Source organism: Anomalospiza imberbis, chromosome 17, assembly GCF_031753505.1.
Source record: "Anomalospiza imberbis isolate Cuckoo-Finch-1a 21T00152 chromosome 17, ASM3175350v1, whole genome shotgun sequence".
Taxonomy (NCBI): Eukaryota; Metazoa; Chordata; class Aves; order Passeriformes; family Viduidae; genus Anomalospiza; species Anomalospiza imberbis.
The window spans coordinates 12,445,391-12,462,718 of NC_089697.1; the positions used below are offsets into that span (position 1 = coordinate 12,445,391).

A 17,328-nucleotide genomic window follows, 5' to 3' on the forward strand; every position below is an offset into this window, starting at 1 on the left:
TCTCCTCCAGTACAGACAGCAAAGAGAAAGTTTAAAATGCTGTTTGTCTTTGGAGGAATTTTGTTCATTAAGCTGCAGGTGCTCCCACCCAATATGCAGCTATCCATGCTGTGGTTTGGAGATGTGTTAAGATTGCTGCTGTGCATAAAAGCACTGCTGGGAACATTCAGCATTGTGTTTGTAGCTCCTCAGGCAAACTTCCTTACATTTAGCATGGAATTTATTTGGGAACTGACATATGTTGGCTGTTCAGACAAATGCAATGTAATAAATCATAATAAATAGTCACAAATTGTAATTTCAGTATTCAGGGCTCAGTGATTTCAGGAAGGCGCTGGAACATAAATATCAGTTCAGGAAAAGCAAACAAACAACTTCTACATTTTTTTTTTGTCTTTCCACAGAGCTGCCATAAGGAAGCAAAGCATCATTATTGTTTCTTTCAGTTCTCAGCATAAAAGGAAGTAACACTTAATAAAAGCCATTGGCTGCAAGATTTCACAAGAGAGAGAGGCAGAGAGAGAGAAGGAGCAGCATGCTGTGGGGAAGCAGGTGTGATTCATGAATAAACTGCTCTTTGCCACCCTGTAGGATACTGATGAAACAAATAGAATTTCCCCAGACATGGACAATACAAGAACAGCAGACACTTTTTCACAGGTAAAGGCAGAATGTGTTATGGCTGGTGTGGAAGTGCTGCTTGCTGTGCATAGCTGAGATGGTTTATCAGAAACTGGGGATGACTTTCTGCTTTATTGGCAAGGAATTTGCAGTAGGTTTTGGTGTAATGGACTATTATGTGATATGAGCTCAGCCTGCTCTAATATATCACAGAGTGTTTGCAGAAGGTGTGTAGAAGATAGTATTTTTCTGTGCTTTATTCTTGAGAAAGTTAAAATGTGCAAAGTTTTCCTGATACAAGGAGAGAAAATCAGTCTTTCTCTTGCCATGCTAGAGAGGATTTATTAACACTTTATATTATCTGTGTTAAAAATTTCCATAAGGTAATTGGAGGGGAGAAAAAGTGCTTTACAGTACAGGCAAAAGCAGTCTTTTGATAATCCTGCTGGAATCTGAGGTGATTGATGTGCCAGGATTGAGCATACATCAGCACTGTGGATTTGTCTGAGTGCCTGCCACACACAGAGACTTGGAGCATTCTGCTCGTTTCAATATCTGCACGTCTGGGAGTCTGGAGAATTGAGTCGTGGGAAGCTCCTCTGTGACTGGGACAGCCGGTGGGATTGGCAGAGGGAAAGAGGAATCAGGGGAAAGAGGAATCAGGGAAAAGAAGGATTGTGTTGTGTGCAGGGTCTGAGCTCTCCTGCTGGCCAAGGGTGAGGATCCAGCCCTGCTTGCTTGGCTCCGCTGTTCCTCAAGTGTGAGAGATTTGCTAGGCCAGGCTCTGGCAAACCCCAGAGCAGTCCCACAAAGGAGGAGGAAAACCTATTTATGGCTTTCTGGTTTGTCACAGGGGGAAAAGGCAGGGGCTGTCCTCTCACATTTTGAAAGCTCTTAAGCTCTTCTCCTCCAAGCAGGAAGAGAAAATCAAAAGGGCAGGGATGGGTGATCCAAAGACTGAATTCTTGAGCTTGCCACTCATCCATTGCTCCACCTGTGCCATAAAGTTGCAGCTCCCATCTGGCACTGCTGGAGGGAGATGCTGAGGTGCTGCCATCCCTTTGGAGCAGCTGTTGGGGCTGGGAAGGCACAAGCCCAGCCCTGCAGCGTTTCCCCTTTCCCTGCTGCCCTGGCTCAGGTGTTTCTGGCTTGGCACAGCTCATGAACCTCTCGTCTTCCCCTCTGCACTGCTGGGGAGGTCGGGGGCAGCACAGGTGTGGAAATAATCAAATGTTTCCTAGCAGAGAGGGCTTTTCTGAATGAGAACCAGCAAACAGTAAACCAGGGCCAGGTGTGCCACTTGTCACTGACTTTCACCCCCCAGGCCTGCAGGAAAAGCACATGCACAGAGCTCAGCTTGTGTGAGCACCAAAATACCCACAAAGACAAACTGTGCCTGAGAAAAACGAAATTTAAACGTCTTGTGAACGCCTTTTAAAAGCTGACTTTATGTCTTCCTGAGGCTTTTCATCTGAGAGCTGATAAGATCATGGTGCAAGGTCAGACCCTTTTGCTTTTCCACCCTGCTTTACTTTAACCAACTGCTTTAAAGTACTTTATCCCCATGGATTTCCCCTACAATTTTCATTAGACTTTTTCTTAAAGGCCACCTCTCTTAGGTGATTGATTTTTTCCCTATTATTTTTTTTTTTATTTATTTCCCAGGTCTTTGCTAAGGTAGCTTAAATGGATTTTCACAGTATACTTACCAAGGGATCAATTCTATTTCAATGAGACCAAATGAGTCCATATTTTCTGCTATGGGTATTCATGAACGTGCACCCAGCCTTGGCAGCAGCTCTGGTGGCCTGAGGGACAGGGGTGAAGCACATCCTGAGGTGTGTCCTCTTCATCACCCAGACAAAGTTAAATTTCCTGCTCCTGAGCCATTTGGAGCTCCACGTGTCCTGTTCCACTCTCAATATTGCCCAAATTCCTCTGAGATTTTTATGTTGTTACAATCAATCACTCCATACCTTTATACCAGTAAGAAATAAATTACAATAAAATATCTTTGGGTTCCTCCAGCTCCTTCTGAATAAATATTCCCAATATTCATTCTCCTGGGAGGACAATGAATATTCCCAAGCCTTTTCTTGAACAGAAATTATTTTCTGACTTTAAATAGATGTCCAGGTAGCTGATCCTGAGGAATCTGCTGTTTGGAAAACGTGGTGTATTTTTATAGGCAAGTATTGAGAACAGAACAAAACCATTTGTACAGACAAGGATCACATCCTGCTGAATCTGTCGGAGTTCAGGAGGAGATGGACAAGGAGAAATTTACCTCAATATTTTGCTAGGATGATTTATGAACAACCCAGAATCCTGGGGGAAGGAAAAGCCAGGTCAGAAATGATACATCAGCAGATGGATGCTCGTTGGGGTTCTTCTTTTTTTTTTTTTTTTTTTTGCAAGCTCTTAGTCCATGTTTTGATTAGAACATAATGAAGGGTTTGTTCATTAAATGGTCCAGCTAATTAACATGAAACTTGTGGAGCCCCTGGATGCTCAGTTAAACGTTAAGCCTGAAATCAGTGCTGCTTTCTCTCTGTCACACTTCATACCTTTGCTTAGCAGGTGTTAATGTGATTTAATAAACCTCCAGCAGAATAAAATCTCTTGTTCAGCATTTAGTAACTTTAGCAGCCCAGAATTAATCTTTCTTTTTCAAGACATGAGGGCACAAGGTGATACTGTGGGCAGAAGGATGCATGTTTTTCTCCAAAAAAATCAGATGTGGCTGTTAAGTAGCCCAGAAATCTTTGTTTTGTCACAAAATCAATCTGACCCTCCCGTTAATAAGCAAATATGATAATCCTTGATACTTCTTATCACTGTGGATTATTTAAATTACCATCACTAAAGGCACAGAACATTATTATTTTAGTAGCAAACTGAAATGCTCCCGTATGAGCCACCTTCTTTATTCTATTTCAGTCCATTCTGTAGCACAGCATTTAAACCATACCTCAGTACAGCAAGAAATTGCTGGGTAAGTTCACACTGAAGTATTGTTTGGAAATCAAGTCTAAGTTAAAATATTCAGGTGGTAATGATGAGGCTGGTTCTGATAAAGCAGCACATGGTGCCTGAAGGAGATTTCCAGGAAATATCTCTGCCTTGGAAATGAAAGCTCACAGGCTGGATGGAGTTTTCCAACATTTTAAAATCTCTCGCTGCCCCTTTCCCCTGGAAAAGCAGTGGAACCTTCACTTGTTCGCAGGCTTGCACTGAATTAAAGTGCAAAACAAGGTTAGATATGGGCCAAAGCATTTGTTTAATTCTTCTTAAGGATGTTTAGTGGTGGGAGATTCCATAATTTCCCCTCGATGGCTCAATGTTAATCCTCATATTTTCCAAACATCTCAGCAGAACCTCTTTTGCTGTAATGGAATTTCTCTCTTTTGCTGGAATTTCTCTCTTTTGCTGGAATTTCTCTTGTATTTCTCCTCACCCCACCACAGAGGGAGCCTCCTGCTCCTTCCCTTTTGGCAGCAGCTCTTTATGTGCCCGCCCCAGGCTCTGAAATCCCAATCCTTCCCTTGGAAATCCCGTTTTTCCACAGCTCTGATTACTCTCATTTTCCTGAGCTGGACCCATCCAGCCCTTTTCTGGAGGCATGGAAATCTTCTCCCCCAGTTCCAGCAGGATCCTCTGTCAGTGCTGAGCACTCTTATTTCAGTGTTTCGCTGCTGTCTGGAATCTCCCCAAGGGAAATTCCCTTTTATTGCAACAGCACCATGGTGGGAGCTGCTGTCACTCTGCAAGCTGCTCAAACTTCTGGGCTTTTTCTGCAAAAAATGTGTTCTTCAGCCAGTGCTTGTGAAGCTGGCAGCTCCTGCTGAACATCCAGATTTTATTTTTTCCTCTGCTTGCTGAATTATAGATTATTGCTGCTCTCATTTGTCAAGGTTGTCTGGAATTTGAATCCCCTTGCAGTTCTCTCCTGCTGCCCATCAAAATCTGCAAATTTAATAAACATAATCTCCAGTGCTTCAGCAGATCACTGATGAGACAGTGAAGAGCACAAAACAACACCAGTCTCCTGTGCAAGCAGCACCACTCAATTTATCCTGACTTTTCACAGTGAAATTACTTTCCAAGTGTCATTTCCTGACAGTTCTCAGAGCTGATGGAGCAGGAGGCTCCATGTTGGTGATTGAGGGAAAATCTGAAGTGCCAAAGACCTCCAAAGTGCCATTTTTTCAGAGGGAATTTTAAGAAATATTAAGGCTGTGAGATTCCTCAATATGGTGATATTTTCAATATCGAAAATAGTTAAAATTGTTGGTACTGTAACCAATGTGTGATGTGCTATGGACACATCACTGGGCACCAGTTTATATCTTCATGTTTTTGAGAACTGTTCTTGGAGATTTTTATGTTGTTACAATCAATCACTCCACACCTTTACACCAATAAGAAATAAATTACAATAAAATATCTTTGGGTTCCTCCAGCTCCTTCTGGAAGTGGCAGAATTTCCAATGTTTTCAAGGAAATCAAGCTCCTGTTTGATTAATCCCTTCTTCTTTGAATAAATGTTGGCAGACATTATTCAGCCAGACATGGATCTGCAAAAATAATGCAAAATTTTTTACAGATGAATAATTTATTTGATGAATAGCAGCTCTGTTTGACAAATAATATTAGTCTGTCTCTAGGCCACATAAAAATACCACATCAGTCACCTGGTTTGAGATTTCATGTAAATTGAAACTGAAGATACCCCAGTCCTAGGAGAAAACCACTGCCCTGGAAATGTTTGGGAGCACTCAGCATGTTTTGGGCCGAGTTCAAACCTGGTGAAAGTGAATAAATTAGGAGAGGGAAGTTGATAACACCAAGCTGGAACTTTAAGGCAATGCAGATTGTGGTTTTGAAAAGCACTTAAATGACACATTCAGCATGCAGGCAGAGTGAAGTTCAGTCAGATTTATGCCTCAAAATTAATGAATTCTCTGTAAAGCAGCAATTAGCCCTGGCCTGATCCTTTCCTCCTGGGCTGAGCCCCTTTTCCTTGGAGCACAGAAGTGCCAGAAGATGCTGTGGAGGGCAGAGGATTTGGAGCAAGCCCTCCCAGCCCCACCTTCCCTCTGAATCCTGCACACCCAGGAGCTGCTGGCTCTTGCTCCTGCAGGGAGCAGGTGAGGATGCTTAATATTTAATCAGGACAATTGTAAGGAATGCTTACCAATGAAAAGCCTGACTAGAAGTGAATGAAAACCTCTCCTCTTCGGTGCAGGGAGCAGGATTTCTGCATGACTGGGCTTTGTTGTCTCAGGTGGTGACAGAGCTGGGGTGGGTGAGCTGTGGTCTCCCCCCAGGTGTGCTTGGGATGATGTCTGACCCCGTCACACCAGTGTTTGTGACAATTGTGTGGGGCTGGGGAGCCACATTTCCTGCTCTGTGGCTCCATGGTGCACGTGCACACATCCCAGGAGCATTTCTGCATGGGGTTGCTTCATCTTGTGGGGTTAAGGTGGGTGGAATAAGAGCAACAAGAACAAGCTGAGCAAAAGGCACAACCGGCTTAAATTCCTGTGCAGGGAAGGGGCTCCCAGGTGGCAGGGCAGGGATTGTGCCCTGGAGAAGCTCAGGTGGGGCACAGGAGCCAGAGCCATCCTGTGACCCTCTGGGGGAAGGTGAGAGTCAGAGAGAAGAGCCAGAGGAGCACATTTGGTGCTCTACCCTTGAGCAGTGCCCTGTGTCCCTCTGCCCTGCTCCAGAGCCACCTGGATGATGTGGCTTTAGCCCCTTTTCCTCCACGGGCTCTTAGCAGATCTGGGATTACCCCAGAGATATTTCTAGTGTCTGGACTCTGTGCAAACCCTCTAGTGGGTCCTTTTAGGTGAATGGGGAGAGGCAGGAAGGTCTGGGGGGGCATGTGCAGGGCAGCGTGGGCAGCTGCCCCAGAACAGGGCAGAAATCTCCTCTCTCCCCACTAAACACATTTTATACCAGGCCAAAATATAAAAACCTCACCTCTCCTCCCAGAGAATGTCTGGAGCCCCACGCTCTTCCTTCAATTGTGAATTCTTTCAAATGCCTTGCGTGCCTCTACTGAGTTTGGGGAGGGTGATGAAAATTTAATCTGTTTTAAACAAGCTCTGTAACCTGGCAGGTAGGTGAGTGCATTATTAACACAATCTCGTGTATTTCCTTAATGTGCCTGCTTTGTAATAGAAGAATTATTTCTTTTTCCTAAGTTTTGTTGTTCAGTCTTGTATAAAACATTCAGTTTGGTTGCTCCAGTCGCATTTCATTAGGCAATATAACACAAACTGACTTAGTGGCATTTTGGTGGATAATATGAAAAAATTTATTTCTTTTTAAGAAAAATATAACCGAAACAAACACGTTACAAAGATTGTGTCATGCTGAGAGAAAAGCTCCAGAGACACAAAATGATAAAGGTCAGGGTCTAATACAGAACTCTTATTTGCAAGTAAAAATACCATGAAATGTGATTGTCAGCAAGCTAAGTGAGCCAGGCAGACTTCTGACAAATAATTCTGACAGTTCTCATGAGCTGAAAAATGCCTTTTTTGCCTCTCTTGCCTTTGGAAATGTTCCCCTCCTGCTTCCAGATGTGCAGAGACTTAAGAGAGGTGTAAAATACCAAAGTGCTGTTAAAAATAACCTGCCCCTAGCAGTGCCTTTTGTGTGCTCCTTGGGGATGGGGACTCTGAGTCCCTGACAAACCTTCCTGGAGTTAAATGCACTGAATGATTTGTTTCTCTTTTGTAAACATTCTTTGCCTCATCCATTATTAAGCAAATTAAGAAATGTTCCTTGTTGCTTTCACATCTTGGGCAGAAATCCATTTGAGTCTAGAAGAGACTTTGGTGAAGGTAAGAAGGAAAAAGAATTGAATACTGAGTTGAATGTCTTCCTTTCTGCATTTTTTAAAGAGAAAATATCTTAAAATATTAAATTTGAAAAAAAAAAAAAAAGAAGAAATTAAAATTGTTATCATGCTGCAAAAATTCTTTGAACCTTCCTCCAAAAGGCCTAACAGGCAAAAATACTTCCTGAGCTCATCTCAGGAGCTGCTATCCTGAATAAATAGGCTCCTGCACTTTGGAGCTGGCAGAGCTTTGCCTTAAGGTAACTCTATTTTCCAGTTCAAACAGATCCATATTCCTGTTTACTCACACAGAGCCTGTTCGGTGGGGAATTGTCTTGTTAAGATCTAATCCCACCCAGTGCCTGTGAGGTGTGAATATGTGGCCATTTAAAATTCCAGCAGCGAGCAGGGAGGTCATTGTGGGAACCTTCTGTGAATGAATTATCAGGCAGCTTTCCCTCCTTCCCCACTGTTCCCATTAAAACAGAATATTTCTCTTGCTCTGGGTTTCATTTGGAGGCTGGAAAAACGTGCAGAGAGTGTGTGTGTCCCCCAGGGAGAGGCAGAGCTGGCAGAAATTTGGTGAAATGGAGTGTTGGGCACAGTGTGGCTTGGGAAAAGGGGGGCTGGGGGATGCGGGGCCTCTGGGAATGCTGGTTGTCATGGGGCACATCAGCCAGGGCTGGGGTGGCTGGAGGTGGCCAAGGAAGGGCTGGGACATGGTGGGGATCAATCACAGGCTGGACACAATGGTCTGGAAGGGTTTTGCAGCCTCAGTGATCCTGCGTGGCTCCAAGAGGACCTTGTGCTGCACTGCTGGGTGTTCGGCAGAGGAGCTGCTCTGTTTGTGGGGTGGGAGAAGCAGGGCAGGTCCTCAGCAGCTCCAGCTGCAGGGGAGCCTCCTTCCCAACCCTCCTGCCTCCTTCCACGTCCCTTCTCAACCCTCCTGCCTCCTTCCATGTCCCTTCCCAACCCTCCTGCCTCCTTCCATGTCCCTTCCCAACCCTCCTGCCTCCTTCCATGTCCCTTCTCAACCCTCCTGCCTCCTTCCATGTCCCTTCCCAACCCTCCTGCCTCCTTCCATGTCCCTTCTCAGCCCTCCTGCCTCCTTCCATGTCCCTTCCCACCCCTCCTGCCTCCTTCCATGTCCCTTCCCAACCCTCCTGCCTCCTTCCATGTCCCTTCCCAACCCTCCTGCCTCCTTCCCAACCCTCCTGCCCCCTTCCATGTCCCTTCCCAACCCTCCTGCCTCCTTCCATGTCCCCTTCCCAACCCTCCTGCCTCCTTCCATGTCCCCTTCCCAACCCTCCTGCCTCCTTCCATGTCCCTTCCCAACCTCCTGCCTCCTTCCCAGCCCTCCTGCCTCCTTCCCAGCCCTCCTGCCTCCTTCCCAGCCCTCCTGCCCCCTTCCATGTCCCTTCCCAACCCTCCTGCCCCCTTTCATGTCCCTTCCCAACCCTCCTGCCCCCTTCCATGTCCCTTCCCAACCTCCTGCCTCCTTCCCAGCCCTCCTGCCTCCTTCCATGTCCCTTCCCAACCCTCCTGCCTCCTTCCCAGCCCTCCTGCCTCCTTCCATGTCCCTTCCCAAGCCTCCTGCCTCCTTCCATGTCCCCTTCCCAGCCCTCCTGCCTCCTTCCCAACCCTCCTGCCCCCTTCCATGTCCCCTTCCCAACCCTCCTGTCTCCTTCCATGTCCCTTCCCAACCCTCCTGCCTTTCCCTTGCTCCTGCACAGCCTGTGCTGGGCTCTGCACCTGGGTGTCCACCTGGAGAGTTTGAAAAGAGCATTTGGAAACCGTTGGAATCTCTCTGGGGGGTGAAGCTGTTCTCAGGGCACAGGGAACCCCTTGGATCTTGGAGTCTGGATAAAAGGTTGCCAGGTTCCTGAGCTGTGTTGGGGTCTCAATGCTGGGCTGACCCCAAGATCATCAAAGTCTTTGTTCCCCAGCCTGTGTAGCTGAAGGAGGAGTCTGGAATGCTTTGGATGGTGTTTTCAAGGTTGTTTATTTTTCTTTATCTACACCATTCTTTCTCTGGTCTGCTGAGTTTTGGTTAGTGAGGAGGTTCTGGTATTCTGCTTCGGGCCTCGGGCAGCTCTTACATTATATACTTAAAACTCCGTGTGCCATGTTTACAATAATGTGCCAATACCTATCATCTGTGTTGGGCAGTGTGTCTGCACCTTAAACCAACAGAAAAGTGTCACCATCACAGCAAGACATGGAGGGCAAAGAGAAGGAGAAGGCCAGGACACACCTAAATTTCTCTATCTTGTACCTCTTGAACCCCATTCTAAAAATCCCAAAATTCTACTTGTTCACTCTGTGTTAATTCAACTACCACACTACTCAAACCCTTGTGGCTTGTAAATCTTCATACAGAGTTGGCAGCCTCTCCCACGGGCTAAAATCAAAGCTATAGATGTTTTTGACTTGGTGCCAAAATCTTCGAGCCCCCTGCCAGGGTCTGGAGCCAGCCAGGGCAGGCAGAGGGATGTCTTGGACTCCGACAGAGCTCCAGGCTCCTTCCAAGCTCCCATCTCTGCTGAGGAGTGGCTGTCTCACACTCCTCGGTCTCACAGGAGGGATGTTTCTGGCCCCACAAAGCCCGTGGCACTGCCTTGCCGGCGGTGTCACAGCTGCACTGCTGTGTCCCTGCTGCCTCCCCTCGCCTTTCTTCTTTGCTTGGTTCCTGTTTGCCATCACAGCCACACCTGCTGCACTCAGGAGTGACAGAAATTCGTGTGTCAGTTCATTGGCAGCTCAAGCTCCTGTTTTGGGGAGAGAAAAAGGGGAAGTGGAACTCTGGCTTTTCATGTGCTTCACTGAGTCCCTGTGGCAGCTGCACCTCCCCGTACCAACAACACTTTGCCCCCTCTTCACCCTGAAAATTTCAAATGCTCCTGATTTTTCTCTCATGTTGTCCTGTGTGCAGGGCTTTACACTCAGGATGAGACAGACTGCCATGCAAAATTGATGTTTTCACTTCTTGCCAGGGTTTCTAACTCAAAAGGGTTTCCCCCTGGCAGTTCTATCTCCAGATATTACCACCACATCTTCTAAAGTTGTAAAAGCCCCTGTATATTTGATATCTTGTGGACTTTGACCAGGTTTCAAAGGGAGATTATATTTTCTGGGCAGGTGTTCAGTAGAACATAAAATATGAGAGAAATTGTCATTTTATGGCAGCTGCCGTGGCTGTGTCACGAGCACTCTGAATCCAGATGAAAAACCAGTCTCTAAAAACATTTGATTGATCTTTTCTTTTTTTTTTTTTTTCTTTTTTTTTTTTTTTTTTTTTTTTTTGTCCTAGTTAAGCCAGGAAAAAATCCTCAAAATTATGAACATGGTGAAAAACAAAGAGGTGAGCATTGAAGGAGCTCTGCATTTGGCACAGAAGGAGGTGTATGCTGAAAAGGTGAGGCTACTCCTTTGATGTATTTTGTAACATATTCAGATGTTCTGGAGAGCCCTGCTGAGGTGAGGAGGGTGTCTGGATTGCTCTCAAGGATACAATCCTGGTTTGGGAATCTCAAAGGGCCCAATCCCCAACCAGACAGGGCAGGTATGACTGCCTGTGTCCTGTGGGATGGCTGCTCCATGGAAATGCTACACTGGTGGCATTTCCTGGATTGAGGAGCTCAAACTCATACAAGGGTTGTTATTCCAAGGGTAGCAACAAGTCCTGGATTAATAAATGTGGGGCAGAATCCCAGAATAGTTTGGGCTGGAGGGGACCATAAAGCTCATCCTGTTCCACCTTTCTGCACCTCCCACTGCTCCAAGCCCTGGCCAGTCTGGCCTGGAACATTTCCAGGGGTCCAGGGGCAGCCACAGCTTCTCTGGACACCCTTTGCCAGGGCCTGCCCACCCTCACAGGGAGGGATTTCCTGCCAGTATCCCATCTAACCCTCCTCAATTTCAGTGTGAAGCCATTCCCTGTGTCCTGTCCCTCCATCCCCTGTAAATCCAACTCCAGCTTTCCTGCAGCTCCTTCAGACACTGCAATGCTTCTCTTCTCCAGGGCCTCACCACACTCAGAGTAAAGAATTTCTTCCTCATATTGAATCCAAACCCACTCTCTGTCAGTGGGAAGCCATTCCCCCTTGTCCTGTCCCCGCCCTTGGGAATAATGTCCCTCCCCACCTTCATCAACGTGATTGACAAAAGTCAGGAGGATTTTTCCATCTGTCTCCATGTGGAATTCTCCTGCAGGGCTCCAGTGTTGTTTCTGCTCCCAGAGAGAGATTTCACCTGAGAACAGCCAGATTTGGGTGGCCAAACGCTTTCCCAGCGTGGGATGTGTTGCTGATTTCTGTTCTGTTTTCCAGGATCCGCAGGATTTGTTAACTGGGTCCCAATTTAACTTCATTATCTACAAATACAAACACTACCGGTGGCAGAAACGGATCCTGCAGGTAGCTTCAACAATTCTCACTTTTGGTGCAGTGTATGAAAATATAATAAAGCCAGCTTCTGTCAACAACACCTGATGGTGATTTCCTGCTTTCATGAAGTCAGGGACAAAGGTTTCATGTTTTTTTCCCTGGATTTCACTAAAACTTCCTGTAGTTTGGACAATATTTGATAATAAACAAGTCCAAATCATGCATGTTGCAGGGTGGTTTTTATTTGCTACATCTTAACTGTACAAAATGTAATTTTTCCAGCATTATCCACCAGTTTTTGGAATAAAAAGATTGTTTAGGCATAAAGTGGAAAAATGGAGAGAAGTGTAGTAGGTGTGGAAGTTATCGGTTATGGGAATCTGGATTAGTTTAATTTCAGTTCTCTAATTACCAGCAGCCTTCAGAAGTCAGAGATAATCTTGAGAAAGGTTCTGCTTTGGAGGTTTCCTGCTATAAACAGGACAGAGGGAAAGGCCACAGTGTGGGTATTTGGTGCTGTGGTCTGTACAATTTTTAACTTTTAACTCAGAATTGCTTTTCCAACCCCCTGCATTTCAGAGATTGGAGGAGTGAGGAACTGGATGAGTGGTTCTGACATTAGTTCATGCTGAAGGGGAAGCTCCTGCACTGGGTTTTGAGACAAGGAGAATTTAAAAAGAAATAATATTTCAGAGTGATAAATTGATGCATATTCATCAAAAGAGACATGTGGAAACAAGCTTAAAAGGAATATCTGGGGTTTTTTGGTCACTAAAACAAACACTGGGCAATATCTTGATGGTGGAATGTAATTTTTCAATCCTATTTATTCTGCTCTTTTATCTAAACACCTTCACGTGGCAATATTGGGATTCTGCCTTTGCCTTTCAACAAAGATGGCCTCGAGTGATGCAGAACTTTCTCTTGCAGCTTGATTTCAACACCAGGACCATTTTTAACATCGAGAAAGGGACTATTAAGAAGCAGTTCCCTTTCTCCCAAGTCAAAGGCTGTGAGGACTCGGAGAGGAGGCGCTTCAGCATCGTGTTCCACGGGAGGCAGGACTATGAGCTGGAGGCCGTGTCCCTGGATGACAAAAGGAAGGTGAGTTGGCGACAGGCACTGCTGTGAGTCCCAGCTGGGATGGTGGCACCCAGCAGGTGCCAGGCACTGTGCAGGCACAGGAGGAGGTGGGGATTTGTTCTGGTGGGACATGGAACAAAGGGAATGTGTCGCCACTGGACACACAGTGAAGCTTGGTGACTTCAAGAGGGGAAAAAGAGCAGATTTTATTTCTGACCTCGCAATATATAGAATTCCAGAAGTGACAGTGGATTGGAGGATGAAACTGCCACCTCTCCAACCACACTGGTCAAACCAACAGCCCATCAATTCTCTCCTCCCACACAGAAGAATGCAAAACAATCATTATTTACATGAACAGTGCATGAGAACTCCAGTAAAAATATGCAAACATTATCAGAAGGCTAAAAAAGTTTTATGAAAACTTTAAAACTTTCAAAAGAACTATAAAAGAAAACACTTCTAAAAATCAAAACAGCAGGAATGGGAGCTCGGGGTGGAGTTTGGCCCCAGGATTTTGGCACAGCTCAGAGGAGCTGTAAAGCCAGCTGGAGATGGGATGGGAGGGTTGGGGGCAGCTCTGCAGCCACGGCATGGATGGAGCTGCTCTGGGAGTGTTCAAACAAGCAAACAAAGCTGGTGATGTGCACAGCTGAATCCTAATTGGAGCTTTCGAAGCTCTTTTTGTCCTCTGTATATTTCATCAAATGCCCCATTTTAAGGATGAATGAGGATTGTCCTCATGCTGAGAAGAGACCCAGTGGTTCATCTTTGAGCATTGTCTGAGGGTTTCAGCTGAATCAATCGAGTGCTGCTTGGGCTTGAACTGATCTGAACAAAAACTTTGTCCTGGACTGCTTTGTATATGAATTAAAAAGTTCTGGTTTGCAGTAACCCCTTCAGAGTAAAATTATATTCTCCTCAGACTGACAGCTTTAGAATTGTGGGCATGAAACCAAATTGCAGTTAAGTAGTTTTGCATCATAGAAAGACCAGGGTTATTTTATGTTGATTTATTTTACCCATTTGACTGTGGCTTTGTACTTGTAAAATCCAACTGTTGATGTCTTATTCAAGGGAATTAACATGGAAAATAGGTTTTTCTCTGCTGCCACTTATTATCTAGATAATCTACCTGCTGAGCAGAGTTATACAGAGCAATTCTTACAAGAGACCAGTGGAGTCCTGGCCTGGGAGAGCTGCAGAATGTGATGTGATCCATGAAGGGCTGCTGGATTTGCAGCAGAGCACTTCAGCCTCCACTGAATGGGTGAAGTATGAACTCTGGATTTCGTTAAAACTTCTGATAGATGCATTCAGGTTTGAATGTGCTGATGGTAACTTTATTCTTTAGTTGTTTTTTTAAAGTGCAAAGGTAGATGCCCAGTCTGCATGAGAAGGAAGCACTGCAAGGAGCTGTCAGGGCAGTCATGGCACCCAAAAAACTAAGGTTGTGATCTGGAGCCTGCTGGGAGCATTGGCAGCACAAATCTAATAATGGTGATGGTGCTCAGAACAATTTTGATGCTGGGACTTTGTTTCTCTCTTGACTTTTCCCTTCATTCTCAATAATCCAGTGGTTTTCCATGGTTTGCTCCCCATTCTGCAAACAAACCTGAGACAGCTCCTAAAACACCTGGAAACTTCTTAAACCATCAAAGGAGAGAAAGAGAGAGGGAAAAAATCCTGTCTAGTTAATGAAAAAAAAAAAATCACATTGTAATTATCTGCACAGGGCAATTATCTCAAAAGACTTCACAGTTCACAGAAAATTATTTTAATTGCTTTTAAAAGGCTGCTACTGTATGTGTTGTAAGCACTATCCTCCAGTGTGTCCAGGATTTGTTACCTTGCAACACTCAACAGGTTTGTTAACAAACAAAAATTGATTTCTGTTTATCTTGTGAAGCAAAGCCCTTGCGGTTTTTTTCTTGATATTAATCCTCTCTCTTCCTCTTTTTTTTTTTTTTTTTTTGGCAAAGTAAGTGATGGTGGAAGCATCTGGAGATCCCATTAAACCATAAGTCCCTGACTGGAAGAAAGGAGAGACAAACAGCACTGCCAGCTCCATTAAACAATTCTTATCCCTTTGACTGTTAGCATGGGAATAGATGCAGTTTATATTTTATGTTTAATTTGTTCTGGAGCAGCTAAACTGACTTAAGTTCTTCACAGAACACCTTAATCAACCAGCCACACCCTGGAGAGAGAGTGGAGGGAGAGATTTGTAGAACTGCCAGAATGATAAAGAAAGGCAGAAACCCTCCAGAAAAAGGAGAGGTCAAAAGCTGAAATAAGAATAAAACCCACAATAAAACCCTGCCTCTTGCTGGGACCTTTGTGATAAAGGGCAGGGCAGAATTCCAGAGGAGAGGCCGAAGCACAGGATTCTGCTGCAATGGAAGCTCTGTATGCTCAGGCAATTTCTTCCAGGATCAATTATAATTTAAAGAGCTTTTCCCCAAATTTTGGCACAGTCGCTTCTGCTGGAAGCCCTCAAGAGCAGAATACTTTAACCCTTTCCTACCAAGTGACTCCTGGGAATGAGGGGGTCCAGGATGAGTTGCAGGATTTCCAGGAGAGAGGGATATTAGGCTGGATGATGGGGAACTAAATTTGGTGATTTGTTTATAGCCTGGTGGAGTGAAACCTGGAAGGCAGACACACAAACTCTGGAGCCTTATGCATTGCTCACTCACAGGTGGATTCCTTTAAAAGCTCTGAGTCCCAAAGATCCACTACTCCAAATAAACAAGAGGAGTAAATGGAGAGGGAGGGACAGAGCCTGGCTAAATAAATTAACAGGACTTAGGTGATTTTTAATTGATGGTCAGATTTAATTTTAGCTCTCACTGGGCATGGCAGGCTGTTCAGATTTTATGCCACACTTTATTTAGGTGTCAGATGAAAACAAGAAACTCTCAGATAAGAACATCTCAAAGATTTTATGCCCTGCTATTGGTATTTTTGGCTGTTCCATGGAGGATGCTGTAAAAATGTGGAGATTTATTGACACTGGAAGGTGCTTTAGCAGGGGCCAGGCTGTGTAAAGAAGACATCAGTGAGGAATGAGCTGTGTCTCCATCCTTGTCCCTCAGGTGCCTGGCAGAGCTGCGGGAAGGAGAGTTGTCCCTGTACAGCCTCGGGCTGGGGGGCAGGAGCCCTGCAGCCACAATTGCCCTGGCAGCTGGGAACGTGGGGGTCAGCAGGGACGGCTGCAGCACCTTCTCCCTGCACACCAGAGACCACCACTATCTGTGAGTACAGCTGCTTGTTCCTAATCTGGTGAAGCAGAGGTGCTGCAGACGAGCTCAGGCAGATCTCAATGGCCCAGAGCGAAATGCCCGCCCTGGAGAAATGAGGCCCCCAGAGTGACACAGATTACCCCAACCACTGCTCTGCACAGATCTGGGGAGGATTCTCAGGAGGAGTCCGGGGTGGGATGGAGCTGGTACATTGAAATCCTGCCCAGAGCAGCTGCTGGGACAGGAGGAGATGCCTCATGCAGCTTCTGGGACAGATGTGAGCAGGTTCTGAGTGCCTGATCCCCCCCCAGCCAGATGTAACACGCTGCTCCTTGCCAGGGGGGAGAGGAGGGATGCTGAGGTCACTGCACAGTCAGTGCATGGCCAAACCTCAGCTCTCCAACCTCAAACACGAGAGCAGTTCACTCTGAAAAGGCCAGAGCTGGCAGCACTGGGCTCCTCTGCCAAGTGCAGCTGCTGAACATCCCTGCTGACAGCAGGAATCCGTGGTGGGCAGGATGTTATTGACTCTGCCTGGTGTTTCTGGAGGACGTTTTCCCATTTCAGGTTGCGGATACCCCTCACTGTCCAGAACAGCAGGCCAGAGGCTGCTGGCAGGCTGCAGAAGGAGTGGGTGTCTCTGCTGGAGAGGCACTGCCAGCCAGGCAGCGCTGCCCCCCTGCCCCTGGAGGGGTCTCAAGGATGCAGCTCCCCCGACGCTGATTACGAGGAATTTGTTGTGCCTCCGAATGAGCAGGAAGAGGAGATTCCCTGCTTTGGTGGGAGCTCTGCAAGGAGCAGCCTGAGCAAGCCTCCAGCCCCCCTGGCAGACCCTGCGGAGGGGCAGGCAGCCCCAGCAGCAGCTCTGCCACCTGCCACGGGCAGGGCTGAGGTGCCACCAGCCCCACCTGCCCTCCCACAGCCCTGCAGTCTCCCTCCAGCAGCAAAGAGAACCAAAGCCTTTCACTGGGATGTCGTTCCTTGTGACAAGGTGAGGATGAAACTGAGAGCAGCTGCTAAAGGCAAAAAACCTAAATATTGTAGCCCGTGTGACATGGGTAGTGATAGGAATCCGGCTGTGCCACAGAGCGGCCTGGATGCCCCTGTCTGTGTTTGCATGGAACAAAGGGCCTCTGTTCTT

The 17,328-nt window shown here is 46.2% G+C and overlaps 1 protein-coding gene and 1 long non-coding RNA gene across 2 annotated transcripts in view; one reads left to right on the plus strand and one right to left on the minus strand.

Moving 5' to 3' along the window:
- Positions 1 to 17,328, minus strand: part of LOC137484311 (uncharacterized) — a 225,952-nt gene that overhangs the window by 121,162 nt on the left and 87,462 nt on the right. The window lies entirely within an intron of this gene.
- LOC137484391 (uncharacterized) overlaps positions 392 to 17,328 on the plus strand; it is a 32,025-nt gene continuing 15,088 nt past the window's right edge. Inside the window, exons 1-7 of the mRNA XM_068208265.1 lie at positions 392 to 660; positions 10,785 to 10,889; positions 11,803 to 11,889; positions 12,790 to 12,963; positions 14,069 to 14,217; positions 16,041 to 16,199; positions 16,755 to 17,178. Of these exons, the coding sequence (XP_068064366.1) occupies positions 625 to 660; positions 10,785 to 10,889; positions 11,803 to 11,889; positions 12,790 to 12,963; positions 14,069 to 14,217; positions 16,041 to 16,199; positions 16,755 to 17,178 (1,134 nt within the window). The 5' untranslated portion in view covers positions 392 to 624. The remainder of the gene's footprint in view (positions 661 to 10,784; positions 10,890 to 11,802; positions 11,890 to 12,789; positions 12,964 to 14,068; positions 14,218 to 16,040; positions 16,200 to 16,754; positions 17,179 to 17,328) is intronic.